We start from the raw sequence: 15765 nt of genomic DNA on the forward strand, positions 1-15765 counted from the left end.
ATAGTAATTAAAAAGTCATAGTATAGTATGTTGAAAAAAGTGATAAAAAAAGTAATTAAAAAGTCATAGTATAATATGTCGAAAAAAGTCATAGTATAGTATGTCGAAAAAAGTAATTAAAAAGTCATAGTATAGTATGTCGAAAAAAGTGATAAAAAAGTAATTAAAAAGTCATAGTATGTCAAATAGGAATTAAAAAGTCATAGTATGTCAAATAGGAATTAAAAAGCCATAGTATAGTATGTCGAAAAAAGGGATAAAGTAATTAAAAAAGCCATAGTATAGTATGTCAAATAGTAATTAAAAAGTCATAGTATAGTATGTCGAAAAAAGTGATTAAAAAGTAATTAAAAAGTCATAGTATGTCAAATAGGAATTAAAAAGTCATAGTATAGTATGTCAAATAGGAATTAAAAAGCCATAGTATAGTATGTCAAAAAAAGGGATAAAGTAATTAAAAAGCCATAGTATAGTATGTCAAATAGTAATTAAAAAGTCATAGTATATATAGTATGTCGAAAAAAGTGATAAAAGTAATTAAAAGTCATAGTATAGCATGTCAAATAGTAATTAAAAAGTCATAGTATAGTATGTCGAAAAAAGTCATAGCCAATTCATTTGACGGGAAAATAATAGAAACAATAATTCCTTCAGTTTCAATAGGGCCTTTGCCGCTGTCGGCGCTCGGGCCCTAATTAAAAAGTCATAGTATAGTATGTCGAAAAAAGTCATAGTATGTCAAATAGTAATTAAAAAGCCATAGTATAGTATGTCGAAAAAAGTGATAAAGTAATTAAAAAGTCATAGTATAGTATGTCGAAAAAAGTGATAAAAAAGTAATTAAAAAGTCATAGTATAGTATGTCAAATAGTAATTAAAAAGTCATAGTATGTATGTCAAATAGGAATTAAAAAGCCATAGTATAGTATGTCGAAAAAAAGGGATAAAAAAGTAATTAAAAAGTCATAGTATAGTATGTCAAAAAAACTAATTAAGAAGCCATAGTATGTTGAAAAAAAGTGATTTAAAAAAGTCATAGTATAGTATGTCAAAAACAGTAATTAAAAAGTAATATTATAGTATGGCGGAAAAAAGTGATTAAAAAGTAATTAAAAAGCCATAGTATATCGAAAAGTAATTAAAAAGTCATAGTATAGTATGTCAAACAATAATTAAAATGTCATAGTATAGTATGTCAAACAATAATTAAAAAGCCATAGAATAGTATGTCAAAAAAGTCATTAAAAGACAGTTTTATACCCTTCTTCACATGAAATCAAATGTTTTTCATATCACCTGTTTAATAAAGTGTAACTACATACATTTATTGTAAAAGAATATGTCACCATAGGAACCTTACCACTGAATAAAAAAATGACAAAAATAAAACACTTTATTCATATGAATTGGACAATGAAATGTAGATCATATAACGCACAAAGTAGCAACTTTTGATACAACTTGTCCAGATAACGTCCTCCATTAGAGTGAAGTGTTTCTTGTATACTGAAGTAGTGTCAGCTCCCAGATCACTGTGGTTATCCTGATGGATCTTCCTGTGGATACTGAGACTGTCGTGATGCTGCTGACAGCTTTGCTGAATGCAAGACACCTGTCCAGCAATACTTTCCTCTCTTGTCTTAGTATAGTATTTCGAAGAAAGTCATAGTATAGTATGTTGAAAAAAGTAATTAAAAAGTCATAGTATAATATGTCGAAACAAGTCATAGTATAGTATGTCAAAAAAGTAATTAAAAAGCCATAGTATAGTATGTCGAAAAAAGTGATAAAAAAGTAATTAAAAAGTCATAGTATAGTATTTCAAATAGTAATTAAAAAGTCATAGTATAGTATGTCGAAAAAAGTAATTAAAAAGTCATAGTATAGTATGTCGATAAAAGTAATTAAAAAGTCATAGTATAGTATGTCAAATAGTAATTAAAAAGTCATAGTATAGTATGTTGAAAAAAGTGATAAAAAAAGTAATTAAAAAGTCATAGTATAGTATGTCGAAAAAAGTCATAGTATAGTATGTCGAAAAAAGTCATAGTATAGTATGTCGAAAAAAGTAATTAAAAAGTCATAGTATAGTATGTCGAAAAAAGTGATAAAAAAGTAATTAAAAAGTCATAGTATAGTATGTCAAATAGTAATTAAAAAGTCATAGTATAGTATGTCGAAAAAAGTCATAGTATAGTATGTCGAAAAAAGTAATTAAAAAGTCATAGTATAGTATGTCAAATAGTAATTAAAAAGTCATAGTATAGTATGTCGAAAAAAGTCATAGTATAGTATGTCGAAAAAAGTAATAAAAAAGTCATAGTATAGTATGTCGAAAAAAGTAATAAAAAAGTCATCGTAGTAGTATGTACGAAAAAGGATAAAAAGTAATTAAAAGTCATAGTATAGTATGTTGAAAAAAGTGATAAAAAAAGTAATTAAAAAGCAGTTTATATAGTATGTCGAAAAAAAGTCATAGTATAGTATGTCAAAAAAAGTAATTAAAAAGTCATAGTATAGTATGACGAAAAAAAGTGATAAAAAAGTAATTAAAAAGTCATAGTATGGTCAAATAGGAATTAAAAAGTCATAGTATAGTATTTGTAAAGGTGATAAAAAAGTAATTAAAAAAGTCATAGTATAATATGGCGAAAAAGTCATGTATAGTATGGTTAAAAAGTAATTAAAAAGCCATAGTATAGTATGTCGAAAAAAGTGATAAAAAAGTAATTAAAAAGTCATAGTATGTCAAATAGGAATTAAAAAGTCATAGTATAGTATGTCAAATAGGAATTAAAAAGCCATAGTATAGTATGTCGAAAAAAGGGATAAAGTAAATAAAAAGCCATAGTATAGTATGTCAAATAGTAATTAAAAAGTCATAGTATAGTATGTCGAAAAAAGTGATAAAAAAGTAATTAAAAAGTCATAGTATGTCAAATAGGAATTAAAAAGTCATAGTATAGTATGTCAAATAGGAATTAAAAAGCCATAGTATAGTATGTCGAAAAAAGGGATAAAGTAATTAAAAAGCCATAGTATAGTATGTCAAATAGTAATTAAAAAGTCATAGTATAGTATGTCGAAAAAAGTAATTAAAAAGTCATAGTATAGTATGTCGAAAAAAGTGATAAAAGTAATTAAAAAGTCATAGTATAGTATGTCAAATAGTAATTAAAAAGTCATAGTATAGTATGTTGAAAAAAGTGATAAAAAAAGTAATTAAAAAGTCATAGTATAATATGTCGAAAAAAGTAATTAAAAAGTCATAGTATAGTATGTCGAAAAAAGTGATAAAAAAGTAATTAAAAAGTCATAGTATGTCAAATAGAAATTAAAAAGTCATAGTATAGTATGTCAAATAGGAATTAAAAAGCCATAGTATAGTATGTTGAAAAAAGTGAAAAAGAGTAATTAAAAAGTCATAGTATGTCAAATAGGAATTAAAAAGTAGTATGTATTGCGTCAAATAGAAATAAAAAGCCATAGTATAGTATGTTGAAAAAAGGGATAAAAATTAAAAGTAATTAAAAAGTCATAGTATAGTATGTCGAAAAAAGTAATTAAAAAGTCATAGTATAGTATGTCGAAAAAAGTGATAAAAAAGTAATTAAAAAGTCATAGTATAGTATGTCAAATAGTAATTAAAAAGTCATAGTATAGTATGTTGAAAAAAGTGATAAAAAAAGTAATTAAAAAGTCATAGTATAATATGTCGAAAAAAGTCATAGTATAGTATGTCGAAAAAAGTAATTAAAAAGTCATAGTATAGTATGTCGAAAAAAGTGATAAAAAAGTAATTAAAAAGTCATAGTATGTCAAATAGGAATTAAGAAGTCATAGTATGTCAAATAGGAATTAAAAAGCCATAGTATAGTATGTCGAAAAAAGGGATAAAGTAATTAAAAAAGCCATAGTATAGTATGTCAAATAGTAATTAAAAAGTCATAGTATAGTATGTCGAAAAAAGTGATTAAAAAGTAATTAAAAAGTCATAGTATGTCAAATAGGAATTAAAAAGTCATAGTATAGTATGTCAAATAGGAATTAAAAAGCCATAGTATAGTATGTCAAAAAAAGGGATAAAGTAATTAAAAAGCCATAGTATAGTATGTCAAATAGTAATTAAAAAGTCATAGTATATATAGTATGTCGAAAAAAGTGATAAAAGTAATTAAAAGTCATAGTATAGTATGTCAAATAGTAATTAAAAAGTCATAGTATAGTATGTCGAAAAAAGTCATAGCCAATTCATTTGACGGGAAAATAATAGAAACAATAATTCCTTCAGTTTCAATAGGGCCTTTGCCGCTGTCGGCGCTCGGGCCCTAATTAAAAAGTCATAGTATAGTATGTCGAAAAAAGTCATAGTATGTCAAATAGTAATTAAAAAGCCATAGTATAGTATGTCGAAAAAAGTGATAAAGTAATTAAAAAGTCATAGTATAGTATGTCGAAAAAAGTGATAAAAAAGTAATTAAAAAGTCATAGTATAGTATGTCAAATAGTAATTAAAAAGTCATAGTATAGTATGTCAAATAGGAATTAAAAAGCCATAGTATAGTATGTCGAAAAAAGGGATAAAAAAGTAATTAAAAAGTCATAGTATAGTATGTCAAAAAAACTAATTAAGAAGCCATAGTATGTTGAAAAAAGTGATTTAAAAAAAGTCATAGTATAGTATGTCAAAAACAGTAATTAAAAAGTAATATTATAGTATGGCGAAAAAAGTGATTAAAAAAGTAATTAAAAAGCCATAGTATATCGAAAAAGTAATTAAAAAGTCATAGTATAGTATGTCAAACAATAATTAAAATGTCATAGTATAGTATGTCAAACAATAATTAAAAAGCCATAGAATAGTATGTCAAAAAAGTCATTAAAAGACAGTTTTATACCCTTCTTCACATGAAATCAAATGTTTTTCATATCACCTGTTTAATAAAGTGTAACTACATACATTTATTGTAAAAGAATATGTCACCATAGGAACCTTACCACTGAATAAAAAAATGACAAAAATAAAACACTTTATTCATATGAATTGGACAATGAAATGTAGATCATATAACGCACAAAGTAGCAACTTTTGATACAACTTGTCCAGATAACGTCCTCCATTAGAGTGAAGTGTTTCTTGTATACTGAAGTAGTGTCAGCTCCCAGATCACTGTGGTTATCCTGATGGATCTTCCTGTGGATACTGAGACTGTCGTGATGCTGCTGACAGCTTTGCTGAATGCAAGACACCTGTCCAGCAATACTTTCCTCTCTTGTCTTAGTATAGTATGTCGAAGAAAGTCATAGTATAGTATGTCGAAAAAAGTAATTAAAAAGTCATAGTATAATATGTCGAAACAAGTCATAGTATAGTATGTCGAAAAAAGTCATAGTATAGAAAGTGATGAAAAAAAAAAATATAAAAAAAAAAAAAAAAAAAAAAAAAAAAAAAAAAAAAAAAAAAAAAAGTCATAGTATAGTATGTTGAAAAAAGTCATAGTATAGTATGTTGAAAAAAGTAATTAAAAAGCCATAGTACAGTATGTCGAAAAAAGTAATTAAAAAGCCATAGTATAGTATGTCGAAAAAAGTATTAAAAAGCCATAGTATAGTATGTCGAAAAAAGTATTAAAAAGTCATAGTATGTCGAAAAAAGTAATTAAAAAGCCATAGTATAGTATGTCGAAAAAAGTCATAGTATAGTATGTCAAATAGGAATTAAAAAGCCATAGTATAGTATGTCGAAAAAAGGGATAAAAAAGTAATTAAAAAGTCATAGTATAGTATGTCAAATAGTAATTAAAAAGTCATAGTATAGTATGTCAAATAGTAATTAAAAAGCCATAGTATAGTATGTTGAAAAAAGTGATAAAAAAAGTAATTAAAAAGTCATAGTATAGTATGTCAAATAGTAATTAAAAAGTCATAGTATAGTATGTCGAAAAAAGTAATTAAAAAGTCATAGTATAGTATGTCAAATAGGAATTAAAAAGCCATAGTATAGTATGTCGAAAAAAGTAATTAAAAAGTCATAGTATAGTATGTTGAAAAAAGTCATAGTATAGTATGTTGAAAAAAGTAATTAAAAAGCCATAGTACAGTATGTCGAAAAAAGTAATTAAAAAGCCATAGTATAGTATGTCGAAAAAATTTAAAAAAAGCCATAGTATAGTATGTCGAAAAAAGTAAAAGTCATAGTATGTGCGAAAAAAGTAATTAAAAAGCCATAGTATAGTATGTCGAAAAAAGTCATAGTATAGTATGTCAAATAGGAATTAAAAAGCCATAGTATAGTATGTCGAAAAAAGGGATAAAAAAGTAATTAAAAAGTCATAGTATAGTATGTCAAATAGTAATTAAAAAGCCATAGTATAGTATGTTGAAAAAAGTGATAAAAAAAGTAATTAAAAAGTCATAGTATAGTATGTCAAATAGTAATTAAAAAGTCATAGTATAGTATGTCGAAAAAAGTAATTAAAAAGTCATAGTATAGTATGTCAAATAGGAATTAAAAAGCCATAGTATAGTATGTCGAAAAAAGTAATAAAAAGCCATAGTATAGTATGTCGAAAAAAGGGATAAAAAAGTAATTAAAAAGTCATAGTATAGTATGTCAAATAGTAATTAAAAAGTCATAGTATAGTATGTCAAATAGGAATTAAAAAGCCATAGTAGTCCATCGGATGAAATCTCTAGGAGGAGTTCGTTAAAGTATAGCACCTTGACTTTTAGGCCTACTTCCTGTTGCCACTAGCCGGCGCTATGACTTTAAGTAAATATCGGCCTTTATTTGTCCTCAGGGTTGGACTCTTATGAATCCTGAAAAGTTTCGAGGTAATCGGACAACGTACACTCGAGTTACACCCACTTCCTGTTTCGGCGGCGAAACGCACAAAATGGCCGCCCTGCCACGGCCACGCCCTATGACGAAAAGTTTTTCTTTTAACAACTTTTCATCTTTAACATCTTAAGATGGCACAGACCGAGTTTGAAGTTGATCGGATGAAATCTCTAGGAGGAGTTCGTTAAAGTACATGTGGAAATGGCCAAAATCGCACTAATTTCGAACATTTAATTCAAAATGGCGGACTTCCTGTTGGGTTTAGGGTATGGCTCTAATGAAGTTTTTTTTGTACATCTTGACATGTTACATATGTGTACCAAGTGTCGTGAGTCTACGTTAAACGCACTGCAGGGGCTCAATTTTCTTAACATTCTAGGGGGCGCTAGCGAGCCATTTTTGTGCGCCTATTCCCGAAACCGTTAAAATACGTACATTTTCACCAGACTTGATGCGACCGCCAAATTTGGTGAGTTTTTGAATATATTAAGCCCCTCAAAAAGCCAATTCATTTGACGGGAAAATAATAGAAACAATAATTCCTTCAGTTTCAATAGGGCCTTTGCCGCTGTCGGCGCTCGGGCCCTAATTAAAAAGCCTTAGTATAGTATGTCGAAAAAAGGGATAATAAAGTAATTAAAAAGTCATAGTGTAGTATGTCGAAAAAAGTCATAGTATGTCAAATAGGAATTAAAAAGCCTTAGTATAGTATGTCGAAAAAAGGGATAAAAAAGTAATTAAAAAGTCATAGTATAGTAAGTCAAATAGTAATTAAAAAGTCATAGTATAGTATGTCAAATAGTAATTAAAAAGCCTTAGTATAGTATGTCGAAAAAAGGGATAATAAAGTAATTAAAAAGTCATAGTGTAGTATGTCGAAAAAAGTCATAGTATGTCAAATAGGAATTAAAAAGCCTTAGTATAGTATGTCGAAAAAAGGGATAAAAAAGTAATTAAAAAGTCATAGTATAGTATGTCAAATAGTAATTAAAAAGTCATAGTATAGTATGTCAAATAGGAATTAAAAAGTCATAGTATACAATCCACTGAATCACTGCGATGTGTGGTCGCGACCTGTCTGGTGGCATTCTTCTTCACCTCCCTTAAACACGTTAGTTTGCCACCTGCCGTCTGCTTCAAAGCCACGATGGACGAGAGCATGACGAGCAGTTCATGCAGTCTAAATGCGTAATACCAGCCAGATTCAGCCTCTCCCCTCAAATCACTCCATTACAACGGATTAAACCATTAACAGAGGGATAAAGTATTTTAGCATTTTTATTCTGTAAGACACTTTAACATCATTCCTGAAAGAGGAAACACAGGATTTTGGTTCATAGCACATTCATGCCTGGCAAGAAAAAAAAAAAGAAATATTAAGACTACATCAACATAAAAATGTACAAATCATTGAAGCAAATAATATAAATATCTTATATATAAAACATAGCAGGCATAATAAATATTACACATAAAAAAAAAAAAGTAAACAGTAAACCTATTTGGTTTGGGCGATTGGAATAAGGTTATAAATCACTGATCTGAAAAGCTGAACATCAGTGTGAATGTTAAGTAAAATCTCCTGAAAAGAAATAACCGTGCTTAACTGATTCACTCATTACAGAAGCTCCAACCCAACCATTGTTGTTCAATCGCTTATTAGTGGACACTAATGAAATACACAGGCATTGCTCAAGTGTAGACTTCTTTTCATTTTCCTACGACCACGTTAATGTGTGTAGTTTTGTTACGTTTAGGCCCCGAGAGTTCCTCAAGCCATAATATATATATATATATACATATAGACAGTGCCGGAAGTTCCTCAAAACAACTTAAGTCACCCATATATTCAGTCATTGTTTTATTTTAGGAAATCAACTCTCATTAGTGTAACATAACCAAATTGGCATTAGTTCAACCAAGAGTAACAGTGAAGAAGGAAGTCCATCTGTGTGTCGAAACATGATTGGCTGTATCAGCCCATCCTTTTTGGGTGCGTTTTCTTTTCCTTGGGGAATCTACTTCCATCTTTGGGTGTGTTAGCGTATTCACAGGAGATGGGAATTAGTTTTGGTTCAGTCAGGAATTGAGGACCGTGTTATCATTCGAACACAAGACATTCATTCACACACTCACTCACTCACTCACACACACACACAAACAGCAAACAACAAATTCTAATTCATTGTGTGACTGTAAATGTATATTCACTCCTGTAGTGATTCTTCTACTTAACATAGATAACTGTGCAATTTTCTTCTTCTTTTTTTTTTTCTTTTGTTAAAGCAAACCAGGAGTAGTATAAATATTAGGACGTCCTAGGTGCAGTATAGATTTTTTTTTTTTTGCCACATATAGACGACATTTTCAAAAACGTAGTGTTCCTTCTCGTTGACTCTGGTAACTGAGCCGGAGAAGATGCCGGATTCAGCTCCACTCGGGTTCACACTCCCGCAGTCCACCCTAAGGTCCCAGCCCCTATAATGCTACTTCCATTGCAAAGTGCAAGCAGTTCATGTCTCTCAGCCTCTCCCTTCCACGCGATGAGTTCGGAAACCAATGCAAGAGCAAAGAAAAAATTTTGAAATGCAAAAAATTAGTGCGAGCAGTATCCAAAAAAAAAAGCAACCAGAAGGGAGAGGGCAACACGAGAGAGTGCATTTTGAAATTCAGTCCATCGAAGCACAACAAGTGTCGTTCCTTATTATGCCCGTGTGCCACTGGTCAGTTGTTTGGATGAGTGGTTATACCTCCCTGGGAACAAGAAGAGACGCACACAAAAAAATAAAAACATTAATACACATTCCCTAAAGTAAGAAAATGCTAAATCGACAGCCAAATTTAAATGTTATTTAAAATCAGGGGAATAATTCAACATTTTTGGGACATGCACTTCATTGCTTTCTTGCCAAATGTTAAAAGGGGAGATCGATTCCACTCACGTCTGTACCTCTACATTTGAGGCTATAGCCAGCTGCAGGTTAGCTTAGCACAAAGAGTGCAAACAGCTAGCCTGGCTCTGTCCAAAAGGTCCAAAGCTACGCTAACTAGAGCTGGCGGTTGCTTCATCTTTACTGTACAGTCATGCGAGTGGTATCGATCTTCTCATCGAACTTGGCAAGAAAACGAATAAGTCCATTCTCAAGCTACTGCCTGATTGCAGTCAGGTAAGGACTTACGATGCAGTGAGTGTGGAGTTGAGGACCAGAGTGGTGCGTATCCGATACAGCTGAGCTAGCGTCAGCTTCTTGTGCTGCTGGGCTGGGGATTTCCTCTTTTTAGGAGACATTTCCCCCGAATCACCGGCGGCTGTTGACTCGTCTTTCCTTTCTACGCAGGCGGACGGAGCCACTTCCCCGTCGGAGCCGTTGCTTTGGGACTGAGCGCCGCCCTCCCGTGGTCCCGCGTGCCCGTGCATGGCCTCCGCCCTCCTCAGGGTGGCGCACAGTTTGTCGGAGGGCATGCTCATGCTCAAGCAGTCGTCGGACTGGTCCAGGTCGCTGGAAAACAGCTCCGTGCAGTTTTGGCCCAGCTCCGTCAGGCTCTTGCTGTGCGCCAGCGGCGAGGTCTTCACGTCCCTACGTCGGGATTGGTCCTGCGCCTGCGATCTGAGGGAGTGCGTGTGGGAGATGGCGCTTTTAGCGTGGAGGCGCTGCAGCAGGTTGTCCTCGGAGCGGGACAAGGCCAGAGTGGACACATTCTGGAGGCAGTGGAGTCGCGGCTGAACGTGAGGCCGCCGGCGCGGTTTAGAGGACTGGACTACCGACAGCTGGGACCCCAGTGAGGCAGCATCCTCATCATCCTCTTCTTCATCCTCAGCTATTTCGGTCCCTTCCTGCTCCACCTCCTCGGCCTCCCCATCCTCGCCTTCGCTTTGGCCCGGCTGAGGCTGGAGTTCTCTCAGCAGGGACTCAGGGGAGAGGGTACCGTAGGCGCTGTCCATGGAAAGCGAGCGACACTGCAGGTCCATCTCCTCCTCGCCGTCACGCCCCGCCTCCCGATCGTGCTCAGGGTAGAGACCGGAGGGAACTCTGTGGGGGCTCGTCGGCCGAGACCGCTGGACCTCACACCTCTCGGACAGCGGGGCCCCATCCGAGTCTTTCTTACCGGTTCCCTTGAGGTTCATGTTGGGCGAAGGATGCTGGTGTTCGCCTGGTTCATCGACGTCCATCACCGACAGGGTCTCAGTGGAACCATCCGATTGGCTAAAAGGAGAGGTTTGGTTGGTTAACTGGATCGTTAGGCTTAAAAACTACCACTATCTAAACTAAAGAAAACAAGTATTTTTGAATGATGCAGTTTAGGGCTGGGCAATATATCTATTATATCGAAATGAGACTGGATATCGTCATATGGTAAGGGTTGTTTTTTTTTCCTGGTTTTAAAGGCATGAGTCATTTTCTGAACTTACCAGACTGTTCCAGTTGTTCTACTATTTTGCCTTTAACCACTTAGTCATTAGCTCCACATTACTGTTGATTATTTGGTGAAAGCACCAACAGTCAACCATCTCGCAATATCGACATCCAGGTATTTGGTCAATAATATTGTGACATCTGATTTTCTCCATATCGCCCAGCCCTAATGCAATTGCATTCACAATAGCAGATATTAGGCCTCCTGCACACTGGCTGCGTGAGCGTGGCGTTTCCGTTGTGTGGCGTTTTCTATGTCTTTGCAAACGTGTCTGCTGTTAGCCTCGTTTGTACACATGTATGTTTCCCATAAACATAAATATATACTGATTTGATTACAGCAAAGACATCGGCAGTATTGACGGCAAAATAGGCTACAGAATATTCCGTTCTGTATTGACAGATGCAATATTTGAAAATCCATAATTATACTTTTTTTTTTTTTTATTACATTTATATCTGCATTTATGTCAACACCTAGAGACTGTCAAACATCAACATGTCATTTATTAATAGGTATTTGGGTCAAAATGACATATAAACATTCTATTTTGCCTGGAAATGCTTCCAACACCCTTGCGCGTTGTGTGAAAAATAGGCGTCGGCCCTATTTCTAGCACGCACGCGTGTCACGCAGGCAGTGTGCAAGCTCTAACCTTTTACCATGGGAGCCGAAATCAAAACTGCCACGCCACGCAGGCAGTGTGCAGGAGGCCTAAGTCATTTCTTACAGGTGAGTTGTACGTTGTGGTACCTTGAGTTCTGCTGGTCTTTGTGCCTCAGGCACGGGGAACTTGTGGTGGAGTTGCTGCTCTCTTCTTCCTCCAGCTCGTCTTCCTCGCCCGGCGTACATGTCTTCAGACTGTTCTGCTGGCGGAGGACCTCCTCAGTGCGAAGCCTCTGGAGCTGGTTCTGCAGGGTCATTAATACGGCCACATGTAAGTACCTAAGTCTCAGAATCTCATTTCCCTCCCAGCTCCACCATGAGTCAAACATTTAATGAGATAACTGAACTGGCTCTCCAACCTGGACATTGCAGATTGCATCGACCCAGCTCCGCCCCTGGGTGGCGCTGTTGGCTTGGAAAGTGTAGGCTGCCACTGCACTCTTAAACTCATTGAGGTAGATGAGGATGAAGGAGCCTGCAGAGACATAAAGCACACCAAAAATAAAAGTCAGCATTAACTGGAAAGATGTCACAGCTAATTAGCCAGTTTCACGCCATTCAGTTGAATGACTGTTAATAATCATAGTCATCGGTGGCAGTTCTATATCATTTAAGATTCAGTTAGTAACAATTTATCAAGTTAAATCTAAAGCTTCTCAAATGTTTCATATTAGCATAAAAAACTCTCACAAAATAAGGCATTTGGAGGCATCTGATTTCTGCCAATGCTTTTAAGATATATGCAATGGTTATTTTCATTGTCGATTATTTTCCCGATTAATGGATTAGTAGTTAGTTGTTGTGGTCTCTAAAGTGGTGAAAATGGGGATCAGTGTTTCCCATAGCCCAGGATGACGTCCTCAAATGTCTTGTTTAGTCCACAAATCAAAGATATTCAGTTTACAGAGGAGAGAAGAAACTAGAAAATATTCTTATTTAAGAAGCTGGAATCAGAGAAACGTTACCTTCTTTTTCATAAAAAAATGACTCAAATCGATTAATCTTTGCAGCTGCATGAATATATATTTATCAATAACTTGTCTCAATTATGAAAATGACCATTAGTTGCATCCCGATGTTCACGTGAGCACTCACCAGGGTCTTTGAGCTCCTTACAGACGACATTGTGAATGAGGAGAGGCTGTCGGATGATTTTGACTTTCTCCACTCTTTTCACTGGCTTGGTGATCAGCAGCAGGTCGGTGAACAGGACACAATAGACCTCCATCTAAGGGAAGAGAAACTCATCTCAGATCTGACCCGAAGCATTATCTTTTTGTTCTGTGGGTCCACCATTTTATGTGAACTGTGAGGCGACTGTGAGGCAAGCATAAAGGAACCAGATGGAGCCTATAAAGATAAGAAGAGCTCATCATGTGTTTACAAGCAGCGCTGTGAGTCACTCTTACCCTACTGTCTTTGCCCTCTTTCATCCTCAGCGCTCCCTCAAGATGCAGCTGTCGCGTCTCCTCCGAGGAGATTCCTCTCATGGGAGTCATGAGGTCGAAGCGGTTGTACTCCTTGAGGATCTGACAGGAAAAAGACAAAATAGCACGAAGCGGAAATAAGATAAGATTCGCCTTTTATTGAAGAAATTTGTCTCGGGCAGCCGAGAGAACAAAAATGGCAACACATCGCACTGTAACCTCTTAATACATCCATGACTATAACACACTAAACTTCACACACAAGACCCAACCACAAGAATATGTGCAAGAGGTGCAGTAGGTTCTCTTTCTTCGGTGAGTGGGGGACTCACAAAAGAAAGAGAACCTACTGCACCTCTTGCACATATTCTACCCAGAGTGCACATTTCCCATTAAATCATGCTACGATCAATAACTGACACACAATGCCGTACCAGATATTGCAAGCCATAGTGTTGCATTAAATCACTTTTTTCCTACTGATTATATCTTACTGAAAGGCAGGAAAAGGATATTTAATATAGGATATCTGACGGGGCTTTTTTTTTTCCCCCCCGAAGGAGACGTGGGAAAGCACTGGAGCTCCCATAACTGTTTCTTACCTTCTCCACTTCTTCACTGCTGCCCTCCACAGCCTCGTAGGAGTCTATACGGGCAGAAATGGTGGCCAGCTTCTGTTGCTCCTGGCGCTGTCTCATCCGGGACTCCACGCTGTTGATGAAGCCCTCTACCGCGGCCACCTTAAGGAGGAAAAACACAGAAGCACAGGGTCAGCCATATTTCTGCGAAAAGCATCTCATGTTATCCATTTTTCTTCATCCTACACAAAGTATTCCGATGCAATACCGCACTAAAAATACTCTATTACAAGTAAAAGTCCTGCTTTGAAAGTGTTACTTAAGTATAATCAGGAGAATGTGCTCAAAGTATTAGAGGTAAAAGGTACTCAATACAGACAAAGTCCTCTGTGATTGTTGTTATTACATCATATCATTATATTAGTGCCTTTTATATATTATATCATTAGATTATTATTACGCATGCATGAATGTAAAAGCAGGATTTAACTGTTGGAGGTTTTTGAGGTGGAGCTCATTTTGAAATCCTAACTGATGATTCATTTTCTCCATTTATTGATTGTTTGGTTTGTAAAAATTCTATTAAAAGAAAAGCCATCTCAATTACCTAGAGCTCAAAGTGATACCTTCCAACCAACAGTCCTAAATCCAAATAATTCAAGGAAAAGCAGCAAATGTTTTGTGTGCAAACATCTGAATTTGTTGGTACTGGTTAGTAACTAAAGCTGTCAAATGAATGCAGTGAATTCAAGTTGTAATATGTCCTTCCTCCTGAAGTACAAAACAGAAATACTCCAGTACAAATTTGAGGTCCTCGTACTTAACCCTTGTGTTGTCCTTCGGGTCCCAGTGACCCGAAGGACAACACAAGGATTATGTACTTCCGTTTACTTTGTTGAGAATTGCTCTCTAAACCCTGTTTCTTGTAAAGTAAGTAAGTAAAGTTTATTTCTAGAACACATTTAAACACAGTTTAAGCTGACCAAAATGCTGTACAAACAAGAACTAAGGTGCTGTATTAACCCTTGTTTAGAGAGCAATTCTCAACAAAGTAAACGGAAGTACATAATCCTTGTGTTGTCCTTCGGGTCACTGGGACCCGAAGGACAACACAAGGGTTAAAGCATCACTGAAGAACTTTTCCCGCTTCGGTCCCCCTACAGGTTGGAAGCGGAATTGTCCATTACATTACGGTACATTGTCCAGTTCAATCGAACTACAGATCCGCTACCCGATCTGGCAAACTTGCATAATGTAATGTAAAGGACAATTCTGCTTCCAACCTGTAGGGGGGATCTGAAGCGGGAAAAGTTATCTAGCGTTGCTTTAAGTAAATGTGCGTAGTTACATGGCGCCGCTGTCCTTACCATGCTGTTGACAATGTCGCGGGCCGACGGCTCGTCCGTCTTCTTGAGAACGCTCTTCAGTAGGAGTGGATACTTGGTCAGCCTCTGGTGAGGCTTCGCCAACATGTCGGGCAGCTTTAGGCGGTTACACTGCTTATGGGTCTCTGCCCACTGAATTGAGTCGGACAAAGACAGGAAATCAAACATTTAGTGAGCCAAAAGATATGAATATATGAAGACAACTAATGAGGAGAGTGCTTCATGTATCTGGGATCAGTTTTAAGGCGAGAGAGGACTGACCGTGACGTAGGTCCTGAAGAGCTCATTGTCCCTGAGAAGCGTGCGCATGTTCTCCATCAAGCCCTCCTCCTCCATGCAGTAAAGGATGTAGGGCTGGAACCTGGAGCCAAACTGAACACACACAATAAACAGAGACGTGCGTCAGAGATATTACCAACATAAACATGAGGAAAAAACATATTTACTTAGGA

The 15765-nt window shown here is 35.3% G+C and overlaps 1 protein-coding gene across 5 annotated transcripts in view; it reads right to left on the minus strand.

Annotated features, from left to right (window-relative positions):
* Nucleotides 1-8685: 8685 nt before the first annotated feature.
* Nucleotides 8686-15765, minus strand: part of plekhg5b (pleckstrin homology domain containing, family G (with RhoGef domain) member 5b) — a 91856-nt gene continuing 84776 nt past the window's right edge. For all 5 annotated transcript variants that reach the window (XM_039799968.1, XM_039799971.1, XM_039799970.1 and 2 more), the window contains 9 exons: nucleotides 15575-15685; nucleotides 15296-15445; nucleotides 13953-14090; nucleotides 13333-13452; nucleotides 13019-13151; nucleotides 12283-12398; nucleotides 12011-12168; nucleotides 10021-11046; nucleotides 8686-9595 (listed from right to left, as the gene is read on the minus strand). In XM_039799968.1, the coding sequence (XP_039655902.1) occupies nucleotides 9586-9595; nucleotides 10021-11046; nucleotides 12011-12168; nucleotides 12283-12398; nucleotides 13019-13151; nucleotides 13333-13452; nucleotides 13953-14090; nucleotides 15296-15445; nucleotides 15575-15685 (1962 nt within the window). In that variant the 3' untranslated portion in view covers nucleotides 8686-9585. The remainder of the gene's footprint in view (nucleotides 9596-10020; nucleotides 11047-12010; nucleotides 12169-12282; nucleotides 12399-13018; nucleotides 13152-13332; nucleotides 13453-13952; nucleotides 14091-15295; nucleotides 15446-15574; nucleotides 15686-15765) is intronic.

This window comes from Perca fluviatilis, chromosome 5, assembly GCF_010015445.1.
Source record: "Perca fluviatilis chromosome 5, GENO_Pfluv_1.0, whole genome shotgun sequence".
Lineage (NCBI taxonomy): Eukaryota > Metazoa > Chordata > Actinopteri > Perciformes > Percidae > Perca > Perca fluviatilis.